At 44.4% G+C, this 20,264-nt stretch overlaps 1 protein-coding gene across 1 annotated transcript in view; it reads right to left on the bottom strand.

Moving 5' to 3' along the window:
- Positions 1 to 1,764: 1,764 nt before the first annotated feature.
- Positions 1,765 to 20,264, bottom strand: part of PARP14 (poly(ADP-ribose) polymerase family member 14) — a 47,903-nt gene continuing 29,403 nt past the window's right edge. Inside the window, exons 10-17 of the mRNA XM_062208865.1 lie at positions 19,841 to 19,990; positions 19,453 to 19,515; positions 18,991 to 19,158; positions 14,135 to 14,341; positions 13,445 to 14,044; positions 12,133 to 12,266; positions 3,132 to 3,306; positions 1,765 to 2,819 (exon numbers count right to left, since the gene is read on the bottom strand). Of these exons, the coding sequence (XP_062064849.1) occupies positions 2,533 to 2,819; positions 3,132 to 3,306; positions 12,133 to 12,266; positions 13,445 to 14,044; positions 14,135 to 14,341; positions 18,991 to 19,158; positions 19,453 to 19,515; positions 19,841 to 19,990 (1,784 nt within the window). The 3' untranslated portion in view covers positions 1,765 to 2,532. The remainder of the gene's footprint in view (positions 2,820 to 3,131; positions 3,307 to 12,132; positions 12,267 to 13,444; positions 14,045 to 14,134; positions 14,342 to 18,990; positions 19,159 to 19,452; positions 19,516 to 19,840; positions 19,991 to 20,264) is intronic.

Raw genomic sequence — 20,264 nt, 5'->3', positions numbered from 1 at the left:
TCAAAATCGGAGAAAAACAATTATAATCCACCTTTGATTGCTTTCATGTTTAAGTCAGCACAGTTGCAAAGTAATTTTTAATATCATTTATGTAGTATGAGGCCCACAAAGGCAAAGTGCCTGGGAGCCACAGAAGTCCCGTGGCTATGGCTGCCAGGGCTGTCAGGATCTTTTGAAATGCCAGCTGGAAGTGGAATTCCTGGGCGCCACACAGCGCTACACCATCCGACTCCTTCGGGGTGGGACCAAAACTTCAGTTTCAGCAAACACCCCTAGATGATGCAAATACAAAATGAGTTTAAGACCTGCCCAGGCTCAAAATGGGGTTGTTTGGGGACCAACACTGTCGCATAGCAGGTAAAGCTGCTGCCTGTGACACTGGCATCCCAGATGGACACCAGTTTGAGTCCCAGCTACTCTATTTCCTATCCATCTCTCTGCTATGGCCTGGGAAAGCAGAGGATGGCCCAAGTGCTTGGACCCCTGGGAGAAGCTCCTTATTCCTGCTTCAGCCTTGCACAGCCCGGATCATTGTGGCCATTTTGGGAGTGAACCAGCAGATGGGAGATCTCTCCATCTCTCTCTCTCTGTAAATCTACCTTCCAAATAAATAAAATAAATCTTTAAAAGGGTGGAGGGCCATATTTTAGTCAGGACTACTTCCTGGGGTCAGTTTGCCCTTCAGATTTGCTAAAGTATCCTTAGGCTGCACCCATCTGTAATTTTCAAACACCAGGAGTCTAAGAATCCCTTGATGCTATCGCACTTTGTTGTGCGTTGTTAGACTTTTTTTGTTTGCTGCTTTTCCAGCAGAGGCATGTGTTTATCATGAAGCTCCCTTGTTTTGCCCTTTAGGATAAAAATATTTACTACCAAGTGACATAGTTCAAGTATTTTATTTGAGAAACGGGAACTGAACATTTGACATGGTTCTTTAGATTATAACATATATGGACTTCATTGACATTATTCTTCAGTGCAACACACCATGTTCAGCCTTGCCCTGAGTTAAGTAAACCATTGGAGAACAAAAAATGAAGGAGAGGTGCCTTTGTTATTCATTTCTTACACTCACTGTCCGTGATACCAGCGGCTAGGAAACCACTCCTGAGCAATAAAGAGTGGTTGCCCACCCACTTGAAGAACAGTAGCAGCAAAAGGAACTTGGAGACCCCTGTGTCGTTGAAGCAGCAGCAGATACTAGCAGCTGCGACCCCTAGCATCGGAATGAGCCACCTGGGCTGGCTCTGCGTCAGTTTTCTTGGCCCAAAGCGCCTCAACTGAAGAAACTACAGTGCAAACCAAAGCCAGAAGGAAAAAAAAACTCTGGCAATATGGGGGCATCCACAGGCTGTCTGAATCCAGAGGCCACCTGCAGTAGTGTTCCCCACCTCACAGGGATCAAGATTCAGTGCCCACTGTGAGGATTCCTGCCAGGGTGACCTCAGGCAAGGAAGCTTCTGGCACCCTGAGCATGACCCCCCAACACTTTTAAGTGCAGATGGAATTCTTAGCCACAGGACAGCAGGGTGGGGATGGGGTGGGGGGGTTGTTTTGAACACTGTAGGTAGATGCACCTGTTATACTACTTGGTACAATCTAGGAGCTCAATAATGGTGTTTGCATCTGAAACTTACAAAACAATTGTCCTTTACCATCCAGGGGTGGGTTTAGCCAATGAGCAATATGACTGTTTAATTCTTTTGGTTTATTTATACTGGCAACTTTAGAATCATCAAAAAGCTAGACTGCCAAAATACACTATTTAATAACCTTAGAGTCCGTTTAATCTTAGCACAATCGGAGGTTTCACATTGAAGGTGTAATAGGCACTATTCTGTTGTCAGTGGGGCAAGCAGAGCAGTGAGTAGACACGTTCTAGAAGGCACTGAGAACCTGCACAACTCCATGGGGCAACACCAGCTAAATCCCAGCCCCTGCAGTCCCAGAGCCCTGGCCACAGAGCTCCCACACACATGTCATGGGCTAGCTGGTGAGGGAAGCTCTTCGATTTGAGCCAAGGTGACAATAAATCAAGGATATCAAAGAGATGATTCACACTTTGAATAGGAGTCTGGGCTGCTTCATTCTTATTTAAGCAAACATTTATGGAGCATCTGTTGTACATCAGAGACCTCAGCCCAAGGACCAAATGTCAACAAGGCATCCTGCATGCCCCAGCGATGCCCTGTGCTGCCCACAGCCCTGTGGTATCCTGATGCGATGCCAGCCCTCTCCTTCAGCACCTGGAATTGCATGGTTGCAGCCTTTGTAATTCTCTCCTTCCCCAAAACAGACACCTGTTCTTTTCCCACACATTTGATGTCCTCAGTTGATGGCCCAGACTTCTAACTAGATTATCCGATCTAAATTCTCGAAAAGAGAAGCTGAAGAAAGTCCGATCTCAGTGGCAAAGAATGAAGGGGGGCTCCTTTAGTCTTTGAAAACACTGTGAAGGGGGGGGGGGGGGGTGGAGCTAAAACTCGTTTTGTAACTGAGCGAATAATGGCCTTGAGGGTGAGTTCCAAGATGTCATCTAAACGTAATGAGGTACTCCGGATACGCCTGGTAGTCATAGAAGACCACAAACAGACTTGGGTTGTTTACGTTGTCTGTGACCGAATCGTACAGATCTGCCACATCATGAGGGTTCTTCGGAGGAGGCACAATGTAGGAGGAGTGCCCACGGGTGTAGATGCCGGTAAGTACTCGTACGTAATACATGTGCTTTCTCCCATTTCTGTCTGGTTTGGAGTATGTATCATTGGCAGAGTAACTGGCATCGACAGCAAAGTAAGTTCCCTTTCCATATGCTGCAGCTGTGAAGAGAAAAAAATTTTTTAAGAATTCTAGTAGAGTGTATAATCGGGCACACGGGTCCAACAGGTCAATATTTTAAAAATTCTGCGTATAAAATTTTTCTGTTTTTCATCTTTTAAAAAAAATCAGTGTTTCCATTCACAGGGCCACTCAGTCCCCTGTGGAGATGAAGTAGAGTGAGCCTGGCCCTGAACCTCGGGCTGCAGCAGGCCACCAACCACAGAGGATAACAGGGAGTGCACATTGTCTCACTAGCTCGGGGTCTCCCGGCTGACGCCTCCTGGGAACAGCCACACTCCTCACTTCCTTACCGTTCTTCCCAGCGTAACTGCGGTTAAAGCCATTCCCATTGACATGTGGCAAGGAGTCAGCATCTGTCCCATGGAAGAGGAGCTTCTCATTGTTTGTCTGGCCATTCTTGGAATCCATGGTTTTTTTCTTTACCTGGTAACTATTCCAGAGATGCGGATTCTGTATCCTCTCAATCTGCAAATTAATAAAAGTATTCTGCTAGTGCCAAGAGCACTTGCCAAAAATACAGCAAATGAAAGACAATCGCTATCTTTTCATAAATAGACATTACAGTAAACAGCAAATTAAGTGTCAGATGGCAGCTTTCTGCATTCAGAAATATTTTAGGTCCAATGTTTCAAAAAAGTAGACATGGGGATAAATGTTGGTTTAATTTTTAACATCTATCATGTTAAATTTTAAGTTATGAGAGGGGAGAAGCCATTGTGACCCATGGGCTGTACTTTGGAAATTTATATTCATTAAATAAAAGTTTAATGAAAAAAAATTTAACATCTATCATGTACCATATGAAAATAGGCAAAAGATCTTAAGTGTTCATTATATGAACTCTGCCAACCCAGCCTTATAACTCCTGTTTTTTGTGTGCTCTCTAATAACTGCTTCTGTTGGTGTCTTTGTCCCACTTGGTCCATTGCCTCTTGCCGTCTCAGTCCTTCTGGGACAGTGGTTGACCTAGCCATATTCTAACAGTGGGAGATTATTTAATGGAAAAGTAATGTCTGATCCAGTCGGAAGAGTGGGACCTGCATCCTGATGGAAAGCTGTCTCCATGCTTTGATCACATTCTTTGGGCTCTGGCCTCTGGGGCTGTGATGAAAAATGCTTGGATCCTGAATGGCAAATAAACTTGGAAACTCCCTTAATCAATGAGAGTGGCAGTTTCATAAGGCTGTCCTCAGAGGGAGGGTGAGTAAAAGTGGTGAGGGTCCCTCATAGAAAGACAAGTCTTTTAGGTGCCCTATTAGTTAACACAGGTCAGGGAGAACAGAGAATCTGTAGAAGTAAAATTGATACTTTGAGAAGCAACGACTTTGAACAGCCCTTGTCTTGACTGTTGAGGAACAGCTTTTTAATTTTTTCATGCTACTTGTTAAACTCTTTACTTAATATAGAGTTAATTATATGTGTATAAAGTTAATTGAAAATAGATCTTAGTAAAAATAAGAGGGAGAAGGAAGGGGGTAGGAGTGGGGAAAGAGGGTGGGCACGGTACGAAGAATCACCATGTTCCTAAAGTTGTAATTATGAAGTGTATGAAGTTTGTAACTGTAAAGCTGTATAGTTCTGCATACATTCTTATGGACTTACTTCTAAAGGTGCAGTTTAAAAACTTGCTATGGGATGCCAAATCCCCATAAGTGGGTGGTTATAAAAAAAAAAAAAAGCATTTTAAGTGTTAAAGTGATCATATAGATAGAATTAAGTGTTAATGCGATCATACAAATAGGATTAAGTGTTTGGTAATAATAATAGAATTAAAGATGAGTGAATGCTCATACATGGGCAGACTCAATAGAATGACAATTGCTTAAAGTAGCACTCTGACCTCAGAATCAGCTCTTAAGGCATTCTGTCTGGTTTAAAAGCCTGTGAGAGCATTTCAGTCATGGAAAGCCAAGACACTGTGGCAAAAAGTGTCCTTCATGAAGGACCTCAGTGGGTGAGATCCCAGTGGAAAGAACTGGTCATCAAAGAAGGAGGTACTTTTCTCTGAAGGGAGGAGAGAAATTCCACTTTGCTTATGGCCTGGTCTAAATACTGATGGAGTTTGTGGACTCAAAAGGCTTCCATAGCCATGGCATCTCATGTCAAGAGCCTTGGGTGATCACTGACATCATACATAAGAGTGTTAATTGTTAAATTAACAACAGGAGTCACTGTGCACTAACTTCCCATGCAGGACCTCTGTCCTCAATAAGTTGTATTATGAGAATTAATTGTAAAACTTGTTCTCAAAGGTACATTTCATTTTAGTGTATTAAGTGGAGGATATTCTTATGTCTCATAAGTTCTAGATAAGCCTAAGTGCCCAACTCCATTGCTTGTTTCCTTAGGTGATTCTTAATGATAAAACTTATTCTCAAAGAAAAAATATATTATTGCAAAAATTAAAAGAAAAATAAGAAAGGAAGTAAGAGGAAAGGTGAGAGGGAGGGAGGGAGGGAGGGAGGGAGGATGGGGTGGGAAGTGTCATCATGTTCTTACAACTGTATGTATGATGGCCGGCACCGCGGCTCAATAGGCTAATCCTCCGCCTTGCGGCGCTGGCACACCGGGTTCTAGTCCCGGTTGGGGTGCCAGATTCTGTCCCGGTTGCCCCTCTTCCAGGCCAGCTCTCTGCTGTGGCCCGGGAGTGCAGTGGAGGATGGCCCAAGTCCTTGGGCCCTGCACCCCACGGGAGACCAGGAGAAGCACCTGGCTCCTGCCTTCGGATCAGCGCGGTGCGCTGGCCGCTGTGCGCCGGCCGCGGTGGCCATTGGAGGGTGAACCAACGGCAAAGGAAGACCTTTCTCTCTGTCTCTCTCTCACTGTCCACTCTGCCTGTCAAAAAAAAAAAAAAAACTGTATGTATGAGATACATGAAATTTGTTCCATGTATATAAATAAAAAAGACATCTCCATATTGTCATCTATTTTATTGATCTAGTCATGATTTTAAAATTATTTTCCATCTTTATTCTTTACCTACAGCAAAGTTCCTAGTAGTCAGCCTGCCTATATTAATTTCATTTTCATGTACTTGAAATTTTGGAGTTTTTTTTTTACTCATCTTTAAAAGACTTTAACATTTTTTCTTAGAGTTCTGAAATTCTTTCAACTTTTTAGCCTTTCCATTAAATTTTGAAAGGTTGCTTCTTACCCTTTTATAATTTAATACACAAAGGAAAGAATTATTTCAAGTAATTTTTGATTACAGTAATTTGATTTTATATTCCTCATGGGATAAATTATGAATGAGTTTTTCAATTTTATATATATTCAATATTTATTTTATTTTCAAGTATAAAAGTAAAAAAACACTAAAATAAGTTTTAAAAATAAACTTTTAAATTCATTTTAAAACACTTCAACTCCAGGTATTCATTAGAAGACCCAGATGGAAAACAATCCCAGATGGAGAAATGGAAATACAAAGATTGCAAGAACAGTGAGAGAGAAGGGTAAATATAAATAAGGGCTGTATAAATAAAATATTTAATAGGGCTTTAAATATACATAGAATTAAAATATATTTTAAAAGCACAAAAAGCAGGAGAGAGAAAGCAGGGTTTAAAGTATTCAAAGGTCATTGCATTTCCTGGGATATGATAAATACACCAATTTACATTAGAGTTTAACAAGTTTGATGCACTGTATTATAATCTCCCATGTAACCAATAGAAGAGTTGTAATAAATGCATACCCAACAATCTAACAGGGTGCAAATGGAGTAACAGAAAAAGAAAAATAAATGGAAAACAAAGATTAATATGGTATATTTACACCTAAACAAGTACAGTAAACAGATCAAGTTCCCCATAAAAGGTAAAAGAAAAACAAAACTTGAGTGTCTGCTGCTATTGAGAGACACATCTTAAGTACATAATTATAAAAAGGTTAAAAGAAAAAGAATGAAAAATATGCAATGTGCTAACAATAAGCAAAGGTGGCATAGCTATTTTAATATGCCTAATAATTTTGTATCATAATTTTTTAAACAACTTTATGATAATATAAATAAGTTAAGGTACACTTATTGGGGACTTAAATTTCTGTTGTACAGGAAAAAAGACAAAATATTAAGTAAAATCTATAATATTAAATTTTAACTGAAAACGTGAAAATGAGCTCATGATTTTCCTGGTTCTCACCAGGAAAGAGTCAGGCGGCAACAGTGCTTTACTGGCAGTGAGCACGCTCAGTGCACAATTCTTGATTACTCACTATCATTTCCTTCTAAAAGAAATCAGGGCAGGAGCGGGTGTTTAGCCTAATGGTTATGACACCTGCAGCCCATATTGGGGTTCAATCCTCAGCTCTGGCTCCTGACTCCAGCTTCATGCTGATGTAAACTCTGGGAGGCAAGGGTCATGACTCAAGCAGTGGGTTCCTGCCAATCACGTAGAAGAGCCAGATTGAGTTCCTGGCTTCCACCTTTGGTTTGGGCCTAATCCCAGGTTGCAGGCATTTGGAAAGTGAACCAGCAGAGGGGAGCATTCTGTCTCTCTCTCTCTCTTTTTTTTTTTTTTTTTTTTTTTCATGCAGAGTGGACAGTGAGAGAGAGACAGAGAGAAAGGTCTTCCTTTTTGCCGTTGGTTCACCCTCCAATGGCCGCCGCGGTAGGCGCGCTGCAGCCGGCGCACCGCGCTGATCCGATGGCAGGAGCCAGGTGCTTCTCCTGGTCTCCCATGGGGTGCAGGGCCCAAGGACTTGGGCCATCCTCCACTGCACTCCCTGGCCACAGCAGAGAGCTGGCCTGGAAGAGGGGCAACCAGGACAGAATCCAGCGCCCCGACCGGGACTAGAACCCAGTGTGCCAGCGCTGCAAGGCGGAGGATTAGCCTAGTGAGCTGCGGCGCCGGCCTCTTTATCTCTTAAATAAATAAATAAATAAATAAATAAATAAATAAAAATCATGGGGAAAAAAAGGGATCAGGGCTTCTCAGAGAAATGTCTGACTCCAGACGTGGGCCATGGGAAGTACAAGGTAAACATAGAGATCTTTTCCAGAAAGTGAAGAAATGCTCAAAGATTAATAGTGTCATCAAAAGACATGGAAGCCAACTTCCCACCAGGCAACTGTGGGAAAAGTTGTGCACCTAGGAGAAGAATCACTGTAATTAATTATATCATGCTGACTCTTTTTATACAGGAGGAAAGAAAAATTATTCTTTTCAGATGATATAGAAGGATTGGAGGAATGACAGCACTAGTAGATCATCATTTTGCAACTAGCTGTGAAATAATGGAGTTGGGCAAAGGTCACATTGGATGATAAAGTCAATGGGTGGAAGATAATTGGGGAACAGGATCCTCACACAGTGACAAAGCATCATCCTAGATTACCTACTGATCTCAATCCAGAGCTGTGATGGTCACCACATTAACTAATGACCAAGCAGCATCATCAACAGTGGGACAGCGTTACCATATGGCATTCCTAATGTGTGATACATTACTCATGAAGTTTCTTGCAAGAAATATTTATGTGAACTTACCCAAATCTTTCAACTTAACTCCCCATTCACCAGAAATAGAGAGCACAGAGGTATAAATTAAACGGCACTATGAAGAATCAGGCAAATCAAGAATCTGTAAGAAAACAGGCTTGGAGTCCTTCAAAAGACATGAGAGACTCAGAAAATGGGACATTGGGCAAAATAACTGCCTTAAATTCTTTATCAACTTCAGTGTCGTGAAAATAATTGTTGAAATGCAGGAGTCCATTCTACAGTGGAAGAGCTGATGGATGGATAATGATCAAATACAGTATGAGGACTCACAGCACATGGGAGGGGTGGCTTTAAGAAAGACTTTTTTGGAGCAATTGGGAAAAGTTGAATACGGAATCTATATTGTGTATTATTGAATTAATGCTACTTTTTAAAAAATGAGATAGTATTGTAATTTAGGAGAATGTCTTTACTGTACAGCAGTATGTGTTAAAATATTGAGGAGTCAGTTTCAAATGCTTCAGCAAAGAAGAGGAAGAGAATTTAAGTATAGCAAAATTGCTGAATTTAAACAGAAGACTTCCGGTCACTAAAAATCTTAATCATAAGACATAGAAGTCATGGAGGATGACACACAACTTGTTTTCTCTTGTGTTTTCACATGATTAGGGACGTCCACAAAAGTCCCATAAAAGCTACTTACTTCTGCTTTTGTCTGGTTCATACCCTGGACGTCACAGAAGATTTTATTTGGAAAAAGGTCTCCACTGCAACACAGTGTTGAAATCATTTCCTTGGCCAAGGTCTGGAAACACATAGCAGGTCCCTCCGGGCCCCAAGCAAACACTACAGACCAGCTGGGACAGTCACTCCTGCCCAACCTGAACTTAGTGTCCCACCACACAACTGGGGGACCACTAGTAGGGGACTGTAATTGACAGTTGGAAGGAAACTTCCCATTGAGGAGCCGCACACTTGGATCATTGTCTCAGTGCCTGAGAATTCTTTTCAATCAATCCAGTACCGGTTTGGTTCAACCAGTGTACATTAGAGAGTTTTAAAAATTTTACGGGGACAGGTGTCGTGGCTCAATGCATTAAGTTACCACTTGCAATGCCGACATCCCCCATGGAAGTGCTGATTCGAGTCCCAGGATTTAGCTTCTGATCCAGCTCCTTACTAATGCACTTGGGAATCAGTGTGTCATGGCTTAAATACTTGAATTCCTGCCACCCACATAGGAGACCCAGATGGAGTTCCTGGCTCCTAGCTTTGGCCTGGCTCAAGACTGGTGTTGCAGCCACCAGGGAGTGAACCAGCAGATAGATCTCTTTCTGTCTCTCTCTCACTGTCACCCTACCTTGCAAATAAATGAATCAACCTTTAAAAAATATTTATCTAAGTAATTTGAACAGCAGAGAGAGACAGAGAGAGATCTCCCATCCATGGGTTCACTCCCCAAATACCTACCACAACCAGGTGTTTGTTACAAATATTAAAAAATCTTTATCACAAGACATAGAAGTCATGGAAGATGACACACAACTTTTCTTGTTGTGTTTTCACATGATTATGGACTTCCACAAAGGACCCATAAAAGCTACCTACTTCTAGGTACTTAGTACTTAAGCCATCACCTGCTGCATCTCAGATTGTCCATCAGCAGGAAGCTGGAATCAGGAGCAGAACCAAGATCAGGGAATATGGGGATCCCAGGAAGAGTCAACTGCTGTGCCAAATGCCCACCCCAGGGATAGTTTTTAAATGGTGTAAAATTTGATACTGAATTTATTATGAGGATGGTGATAAGGATATTCTCTAGTACTTGATTCACAAGAAAAATATCTCAGGAGTCAGTCTCAGTCCCTTCAAAAATTGCTTCTGATTTATGGACATTGTGAGCATTGTGGCCAGGTGTTCGCCCCTTGCTTTGGCAGCTAGGAAGCGCAGGGACAAATTTGTAGCTATATGGGACCTCGTGTTGTAGTGAACCAGCAACATGTCTACCATTATCCCTACCTTCCTTTTCTCTTTATTTTTCTTCAACATGTTCTCTTTATCTAGTTTTACCTAAAGATGTGTGTGTGTGTGCATGTGACACTTTAAACCTTTTTTGAAATATTACGTGCTTAGCCACACGAATACACAGAATGATAGCAACTCAAACAGAGAATAAGAGAAAATGTGCAAAGAAAGACAGCACAGGCCTTCCTGGCAGGCTCACTGCAGATGAAGGCCAGGTGCTCAGTCTGGCTTTCCTCAGGAAGTGCTGGAACCCAAACCAGAAATGGGGCAGGGGGGGAAAGAGAATCAGAGATGCTGAGTGAGGTGTCTGAGAGGTCGACTTAGCAGACGGACACTGAGACGGAGAATCTTCTAGGCCCCTGGAGCACGCTCTGGAACTGGAGTCAAAAACCCAGGTTGGTAATGTGGAAGCTATCAACACTGAAATAACAGCTGAAGCCAAGGAGAGCAAAACATCCCTGGTGAGACAGAGCCCTCGGTGTAAGTCTTGTGGGTAAAGCCAGAATCAGGGAGGAGCAGATACTAGCAATAAGGAAATCAGCTAAAGAAGGAGGGAAAACAATCTAAATATTACCTTCATTGCCAAGGAAGAAGAGCAATATTAATCATGGTTAAAAGTGGAAGAAAATATTCACAATTTTTATGTATCAAATTAAAAAAAAAAAGAAATACACCAAAGTCGCTGGGATGAATAAAGAAAGGGCCCGATGGCTGTATCAATGAAGTGAGCACTGTGGACCCACTGCACGCAGCAGGACAAAGAACAGAGCCCTGAGCCCAGGAGCTTCCACCTGTGGCTCTTTGTGGTGTTCCCTAGTTGACACTTAGCTCAAGGAGGTGAGCGGCATTGTGGCATAGTAGGCTAAGCCTCCGCCTGCAGTGCGGCATCCCATATAGGCGCCAGTTCGTATCCCGGCTGCTCCTCTTCTGATCCAGCTCCCTGCTAAAGTGCCTGGGAAAGCAGCAGAAGATGGTCCAAGTGCTTGGGCCCCTGCATGTGAAGAAGCTCTGACTCCCGGCTTTAGATCGGCCCAGCTCTGGCTGTTGTGGCCATTTGGAGAGTGAAAAAGAGGATGGAAGACCTTCCTGTCTGTTCCTCTCTGTGTGTAACTCTGCCACTCTACCTCTCAAATAAATAAATAAAATCTTCAGAAAGAAATAAAGAGAAAGAAAGAGAAAGAAAGAATAAACTCAACTGGGAAGCCTTCTCTGAATATTCATTAGCTTCCTAAAGTAAACTACGGTATGTCTTTAGTATTCTAACATCATGGTGCAATCTAACACTCAAGTGTAATAACTGACATAAGAGTTTTAATGTCTCAGTAATTATGGTGACGTGAATAGAATTCTGGAATCTAAAATCTAATTATCTTATAAACTAAAAATGTTTGTTTTTTATTTATTTGAAGGAGAGAAATAGAGAGAGATCTTCCATCCATTGGTTCACTCCTCAAATAGCCTCCACAACCGGGACTGGGCCAGGCCAAAGCCAGGAGCCAGGAACTGCATTCAGGTCTCCCACATGGGTGCAGGGGCCCAAGGACTTGGGGCCACCCTCTGCTGCCTTAGCAGGTGCATGAGCAGGGAGCTGAATCAGAAGAGGAGCAGCCGGGACTCAAGCCGGCGCTCTAATATGGGATGCTGGCATTGCAGGCAGCAACTTAGCTTGCTGCGCCACAACACTGGCCCTTAATTACCATGTAAGGTCTATTTCTGGATAGAAAGGAAAGTGATAGGAAATAATGAAAACGTCTCACTAGAGGACCACGGAGCCACTGACCGCCAGCATTCAGGGGCCGCGCTCCCGCAGCATGCTCACCTTCTCTATGGTGAAGTTGGGGCAGGTCTGACGGAAGCTACTTGCCACCGAGCTGTACTCCCGCTGATCGCGGCGCAGCTCCACCACAAGTAGGCTCTGGCTGTTCATGGGGCTCCAGTTCGCAGGGAGTTCCACTGCAAGGGAAACACGTGAGGATCCCCCAGACACCCCGGGGCTGCACAACCCTAAAGGTCACCTGTGTTCCTGTCTTACAGTCTCCTCACTCCAAGTGGCCAAGAAGTGCCTTGTCTTCCTAGAAGGGTGTGGCTCCCAGACTCCTGCCTCAGAACCCCCTGGAAAGCTTGTTTAAAGAAAATAAAACGTCACAGACCCATGGACCAGAATCTCCAAGGGGCGGAGCCTGTGTGTCCCTATCCTGAAGTTTTGGTCTTGCTAAAATCTAAGAAGTGCTGGTGTGGTGTCTCACCTGTCACAATGAAACACTAAACTGTTGCCCTCCGATGTTTGAAATAGCCATGGATTTCTGCCAGAACACCTCACGGCCACCATCACAAAGGCTGCCAGATCTCTCTTTTCATTACTCCTCCCAGCAGTGGGTGGGTGGGAGGTTTGCTATGGGGTGGGCAGTGGTGGTGGCTCTGTCTGCAGCCCTGCTAGGCAGAATCCCACAGGCACTTCAACACGTCCATGGGAGAATGGAATGAAAAGTCCACGTGCATTCTCCATGCTCTCCGCAGACCCCTCCCACAAGGGGTCTGCCAGCCTCACACGGATCTCACCCTGGAGACTAACGTGCACTGGAAGCCACCTGCGGCTTTGCAATGGGGGACTCATGGGGTGCACAGGTGCACAGGCTGGAGGGGCTCTCTCTGCCCGAGACAGGCATCCCCCTCCTTCCTGGTGGGCAGCCCCTGTCAGTGGACACCAAGGCAGCTTCTGCATGGTGCAGAGGGGACAAGTTCCTCCAGGCTCCCAGTCTGGTTCACTGGTCACACACAGCCAGGCCCACACTTGGACCAGGATGCCCCCTCTGTTTCTTCCCCTTGGCCCATTTGTTCTAGAAAACCTTGATCCACTTTTCTTTCAAGCATGTGGCTTTCCCTTCCCTGAGTGATGGAGCCATTACCTCCTCAGCAGCCCTGGCTTCCCTCCGGGAGGCCCCATGAACACAGGCAGGGTTGGGCATCAGGCTTGGGCACACCCGCCCCATGTTTCCCCAGTCCCACTGCGGGCTCCTCAGACTCGGAGACCATGTTTTCTAGTCTATTCCCTTTGGATTACTTGAATTCTATCTACCTGCAATGTTGATGAACTAGGGTTAAGCCCAAACCAGCGTGAGAGCTTAACTCACCTTCCACCTTGCTGACGCGCTGAATAGTTACTGTGTGTCCATTCTCACTCACAGCAGTGAGTGTGTCCAAGTCCACTGTGTAGTCCTGCTTATTAATTTTCACAACAACGTTTCTTTCCTGTTTTTTCTGTGCATCCTCCAGTTGCAGACTGGTTATTTTGTCGAAACAACAAAAAGTGTTTCGGTGACTATACTGCCATACTATGAATCTACTCAGGTAATCTGCCCGGTCACTCTGTTCTTTGGTGGATCTGACTCTCTTGAACATTTCCTCAATTTCATCTCTAGCCTGCATCACATCTCTGCTTATCCCCAACACCTTGATCACAGGTTTCTTACAGTCCAGGGAAATAGTAATATTTAACTTCTTCTGCAGCTCATTCAGTTCTTCATATTCCTTTTCATCAAAGTTTCGGATGCACTCGTCTTCACTGGTATAAGGGCACTGTTCCTTTTCAATCAAATCCTGTATCCAGGAAATAGCGCTTTTCACATTTTTAAAATTTTCACCACACACCTGAAAATTGGCTGATTCTATTTTCCTTTCCAAAACCAAATGTTTCTGGGGCTTGGAAGGTTGCTTTGAAAAGCCAAAGAGTCCTAAAAGGAGGAGGAAGAGTAGATGTTTACCCTGCACTAGTCCCATCGGAAATAGGAGGAGTAGGCATTGCATAAAAACGAACAACTCACCCGCAAGCCTAGACATCATAGTTGGTTGGGCAGCAGCCTGGGACCCTTCCCTCTTTCTCATGTTGTCGTAAAACACGTTCAGTATTGGGGGCAGAAGGATAACAACTTTCACTTTCTGCACGGACTGGGCAAGTCCTTTCTGAACAAAGCCTTCAATAGCACCGATGATGTCTTCAGCAACTTGATTTGGGTCTTGTTGGGCATTTCCTGGACAAGCAAATAATAAAAATGACTCGAGAGGGAAAAACGGACCCAACTGGAAAAGCTAAGTCATAAATTAAGGATGCAAATTCTCACAGAAGGAACGTCCTCTCTAGCCTCACCCCAGCTGTTTTATCCCCGTGAACCCTGCTTCCGGCAGCTGCTGTGCACCCTGAAGAACAGCGGGTGATGGCTGAAGGAGTTGGATCCCTGCCATGCAGGTGGGAGACCTTACTTGAGTTCCAGCTCCTGGCCCTGACTGCTGTGAGCATTTGGGAGAGTGAATCGGTGGATGGGGGTGGGGGGGTGGGGGAGGTTATCTCTGTCTCTGCCTTTCAAATATAATAAAATAAATTTAAAAAAAATAAAATACTTTTCCAACACTGTATCAGCAAGCACTTTTGAAGCCCTCGATGGCGCGGGGAGTTTTTGTTTTAGGCTGTCAGAAAGCCAACAGCCCAGCGATCAGCGAAGGACCCAGAAACCTAACTTCTGGCACCTGACAATGATGTTTGCTCCATTCATCTGATCTCCGTTCACCATGTTTCTGTAACACAGGCAGCTCCCCTCCTGAAGCACAGGTAACTTTGCTTCTTGGCTCACTGGCACCCTCAACAGATCTCAAAAGAGTAAAAGGTACTACCTGTTACAGATTGGATGTGGTTTGTCCTCCAAAGGTTTGTGTGCTGGAGGCTTAGTCCTTAATGTAACACTGCTGAAAGGTGGTAGAACCTTTAAGAGGTGGAGCCCAATATAAGGTAATTAAGTGATGGGGGCACCACTCTTAGGGGAGATTAATGCCTGCCTCGTGGGGTGAGTTGGGTCTTTAGGGTCTGGATTCCTTATGCTAGAGCAGGTAGTTACATAGCAAGGCTGTGCAAGCCCGCTTCCCCCTCTCCTTCTCTTTGCCTCCATTTTCCCCCCATTTTAGAGGCAGAGACACAGAGATAAAGACAGATAAAACAGAGGGAGACCCATCCACTGATGCCTCCAACGGCCAGCCTTAGGCCGACACTGCAGCAGGAACCAGGAACGCAATCCAGGTCTCCCACATAGGTGGCAGAAACCCAATCATTTGAGCCATAACCGTGCCTACCAGGGTCTGCTCTAGCAAGAAGAGGGAGCCAGGAGTTGGAGCCGGGTATCAAACCCAGGCACTCGTCTTTGGGATACAGGCATCTTCACCAGCATCTTAGCTGCTAGGCCAAATGCCCACTCTGTCTGCCACGAGATGACTCTGCCAGGGAGCCCAGGCCAGGTACCAGCACGATGCTCTTGGACCTCCAGACTGTGAGCTAAATAAACCTATTTTCTTTAAACATTACCCAGCAGCAAGTATTCATCAAGAGCAACACAAAATAGACTAAGACGCTAATACACATTCAAACAACATGCGCCTTCAACAGAACAACATTTTTCTTCTGGCTCCATCATCTCTTGATTTTACTCATGCATCCTTACACTCCCAGACATTTTTGGGGACCTGATGGAAACTAAGCCAAATCTATAAGACACCCAGCGCTACGTGTTGTCTCGACAATTCTTCACACACGGCTATTTGTGCGCCTCCAGGAAGTCCTTCCTCCCACATTCCATGAGATTTCAGCTGTCCAGCAAGGCTCAAGGGAGCCACTGAGCAGATCCTTTCCTGTCTACAGCATGCTCTGTCTCCTGTTTCTCAAGCCATGAAAGCCACTGCCTAGGTAAGATCACGAAAAGTCCCTTTGCAGCCATGGAAGGAGCCCATATGAATGGCAGCGGGCACAATGACACAGCAAGCAGTGTAAAAGTCCCTGACCAAGCTCACACGACAGACCGTGAGCCTGCCTGGACTGTCGCCGTTGATGGTGTCCACTATTACAGGGAATGACTCAGCCGGTAGACAACTGTGGGGTGCAGACAAACCCCATGTGAAATTAGCCATGAGGGTTTGTTCAGGTTTTAAAATTAGATCATCAAGGGAAGTGGGACATTCTCATTGGCAAAGCTGTGATTTTCCCATAGTATTTGGAAGAGCTTAAACAGAAACACTCAGGTATGTTCACTTACTCTTAATAAACATCTACCGTGTCCCTTCACTGTCTAGGTAGTCGGCGAGGCATTTACAGGACACACACACATGTGATCATGTGGAGACGAAAACGTGTTCAATAAGTGAACTACAGGGAACTGAGGGAATGGCTATGCCAGATAGAACTGTTCAGCCTGGAGGGTACAGGGAAACAGACCCCTAGCGTGGGGAGGGGTCTAGTTATGAGGCTATAATAACAAGTTATGGAAAAGACAAGAGATTAACTTGGGAGGAGAGGAGGCCAGAATGAAGAGTGGAGTGTGGAGACTGATTAGATATTTAGGAAGTAAAGCCAGGAGGACCTAGTAACCAGTTGGCTTAGCCTTGCTCCTGCCAGTCCCCTCTATGGCCACCTCCACACCTTCGCCATATCATGGGTCATGTTGTATTGTTCATTTATGTGCTTCTCTCTCCTGTTAGGTTAGGTGCTCATTGTGAACAGGATCCTCTTCTTTTCTTTGAAGATTTGTTTTATGTATTTGAAAAGCAGAGTCGCACAGAGAAGGCACAAGACAAAGGGGCAGAGAAAAAGAAAGCTTCAATCCACTGATTCACTCCCCCAAATGCCTGCAATGGCCCCAGGCTCGGCCAAGTTGAAACCAGGACCCTGGAACTCCACCTTGGTCTCCCATGTGGGTGCAGAGATCCTAGTACTCAAGCCATCACCCTCTGCATTTCCAGGTGCATTAGCAGGGAGCTGGATCAGAAATTAATAGCCAGGACTTGAACTGACACTCATATGAGATGCTAGCATCACAGGCAGTAACCCAACGCACCACAGTGCTGGCCCCTAGACCCTTTTCTTAGTCATTGTTCAATCTCCTACGACTAAGCCAAGTGCCTGTCACATGCAGTTACTCATTGGACATTTAATCAAACTAAATAATAAGCCAATGAACAGAGGAGTGGTAGAGTAGTGACAGGGTAGAGTCCAGGATTCCAATTGGAGAGTGGTGCTTCTCACTTGGTTGGGGATGTCAGAGGAAGGGCCAGTTTGGAGAACAAGGAGGACAATGAATGGGAGTTTGGAGTTTGCACTGAACTTGACTATGATTGGCCTGATGCTACATGATGACACTCACAATTCAACTCATAAATACTGCTAAGGAAGGAAGTTCCCCCATCTGCTAGTCTAACCACCAGCTCAGGTGGTGCTAAAGATGGGTAAAGAGGGCAAGCAACGAGAGCCTGCTAATCATGACTTAGCTGTGCACACAGCAATGCAACCAGCTCTGTGGAAGAAATAGCAGGTTTGCAGTAATTCACAAATATTCAAACATAAGTACATATCTACAAAACTAAAACTCTTTTCTGTTTCTTCTTTTGACTCCATCCAGGAACTCCCTTGGGAAGGTCTGTGCCACCCCTGGGTGTCTGCTTTCTTGGCCCAAATTAAGTTCAGGTGGGCCATAAAACAAGAGCTCAGAGGAAGAAATAAATGGAGACATAGACCGGGGAGTCATTGGTGGGTGTCCATAAAAGATTAGATAGATAGACAATAGATGATAGGTAGATATAGACAGATGACATGCTGCCTAATCAGCTAGAAATGCCTGATAACATAAGAAGGATGAAAATACACTGGGATCATAACTTACACTTGTTGAGAGAGAAAATAAGTAAAGTTGACGTAGAATTACACCTAGGCACACTATAAGGAACAGCAGAGAACTACAGACAGATATGGGTCAGAATATGAGACAAAGCCTAGAAAGTGACAGGAATGGTCAAGCTTATTAAGGTTAAGCTTTTGGGAAGCCTAGAATGCCCATCGAAGACTCTCAGACTTAGATTCCTGAGCAATCAAATCACGGACCCAGTGCTGAGTGTTCTCTCATTGGGACCGGTCAGCTCCATCCCACTTGCAGCCTGAGAGGGGATGCTTCCCCTGAGCAGCTTTCTAACGGGGGATGGGCAGAAATTCTCCATTCCCATGACTCTGATTCCCGGGGAAAGAACTCAAACAGCATCGCCTAACTAATGACAAATCCTAAGCAGCCTCTTAGAAATGAAGGGTCACATGACCAGTACGAAGTCTGAAGACAATCAGAAATGTTTTGAAGAGCTGAGTTTCTGACCCACTGGGTAAAGCGGTTTCCACATCGAGATGCCCTAAGGCCAATGGCCACAGCCGCCTGTTACTGTTGACTTGAAGCTGGAAATGCTCACCTGGGCATCAGCAAGGAGAAGGCGGAAGTTGATGCGCTGATGCTCCCCACGAGGAGGAGACAGAGTAGAAAGGTTAGGGACTGTATAATAGAGGGCACGCAGCAAAGTAAAAAGAGAGGAACTGACGAAAGAAAGGGAGGCATGGCTTTCCCTCCATCCCTTCTTTTCTCTGCTCCTACCCTACTCTCCCTTCTTCCACCCCTCTAATACCCAAATACCCGCTTCCATTTCCTTCATTTTCTCTCTAGTTTACTTAAATCATCCACAGGGCTTGCTCATTCCCTCAGGGGCTGCTTGGGATGAGGAAGCTGTCCATGCCTAGGTGAACTGCCGCAGCCCTTAGTAGCACTCAGCACCGCATCTAAGGCACAGTAGATGCCCTGGGTTTTAGCCTGGGCCGCCAGAAGCTACAAACCTGTCCCAATGGCTGGGAGGCAAATGGACGAATAATTCCTTTTTTCACATTCTTGCAAAACGCAGAAAACGGATTGCTTGACATTTTTTCCACCAATGACATGAATAATAATCTTGCACCTCAGGAGCCCACCTTGAGTAACTATATAATCACTCTGTGTTTGTTGAGCTGGAAAATGCAGACAAAAAAAATGCAAAGTTAGATGTCGAACCCACTCTTTGTTTAGACACAAAGTGAAAAAGAAACACTATTCTTTGATGGAATTTTATGGCTTAACTTCTCTTTTCCACTGTGAGATTACGTTTCACTTCTAATTCTCTGTAATTGGAATTCTTTAGCAAAATCTATGATGTTAAGACGAATGAGCTGTCTCCCCAGCCCAGCCTTCCTCAGTCTCAACACAGCCTTTCACACTTAGTTTTTTGCTTACAATTTAGAACCAAAAGGTAGCGTCGTGATTACCTTGGAGAGAACATTCCATTTCCACATTTTTCCCTGCACAGTTTAAAATTGCTTTGGAGACCCCTACAGGAGAAAATCAAGATGGTGAATGAAAATGAATAAAAATCAGCAAGATGCATTTGGATCAGAAAGTTCATCTCATTATCTCAATGTGTTTCCTATCATGAAAGAAATCCTATAACTTGGGTACTGCTGATAACAAAGAAGAAAATTTCATAAAATAACTGTTTGCCGGTTATAAGAAACTCTATCAAGATAATAATTTTAAATGATTAATCAATATTAAACAAGCCAAAGTTATTAAAAAAAAATTAGGCCATAGAAACTCTCCTTCACAGGCTGTACCGTGTTAATTATTGAACTAGTCAGAATTAGCCAAGTGGAGTACCTGCTTTGAGATTAAATGTATTTGATGTTGAATTTACAATCACATCTGCTGCTTCTTTGGTGATATCCCCAGAGGCCACTTGGAAAATAATGGGGCCAATCTTCATCTCATATACTCCTAAATCAGGGCTAGACACAGTCCCATACGCACCTGCAAAGAAAAGTCCATCATCAAGCCAGCAGCAGCAAGAACGCCTCGGGTGTCATGCTGCTCACGTATGCGCCTTGCCAATTTCTTTCCTCTCTCTCTGTCACCTCTAACCTTCAACCTGGCCCTGACCCCGAGCTCCACTGAGAAAAAGGATTAGACAATTTACTACATATCTAACATAGCCTCTGTGCTGGCCAAAGTGGAATTAGCCCACTAGAGCCCATTTCTCCATGATTATAACTAAACACTTGGAATGGAGCCGGCGCTGTGATAC

The sequence above is a fragment of the Lepus europaeus genome, chromosome 2 (assembly GCF_033115175.1).
Source record: "Lepus europaeus isolate LE1 chromosome 2, mLepTim1.pri, whole genome shotgun sequence".
NCBI classification, from domain to species: Eukaryota; Metazoa; Chordata; class Mammalia; order Lagomorpha; family Leporidae; genus Lepus; species Lepus europaeus.
The sequence above is the reverse complement of the archived record's forward strand: the minus strand, read 5'-3'. Positions and strand labels throughout refer to the sequence as shown.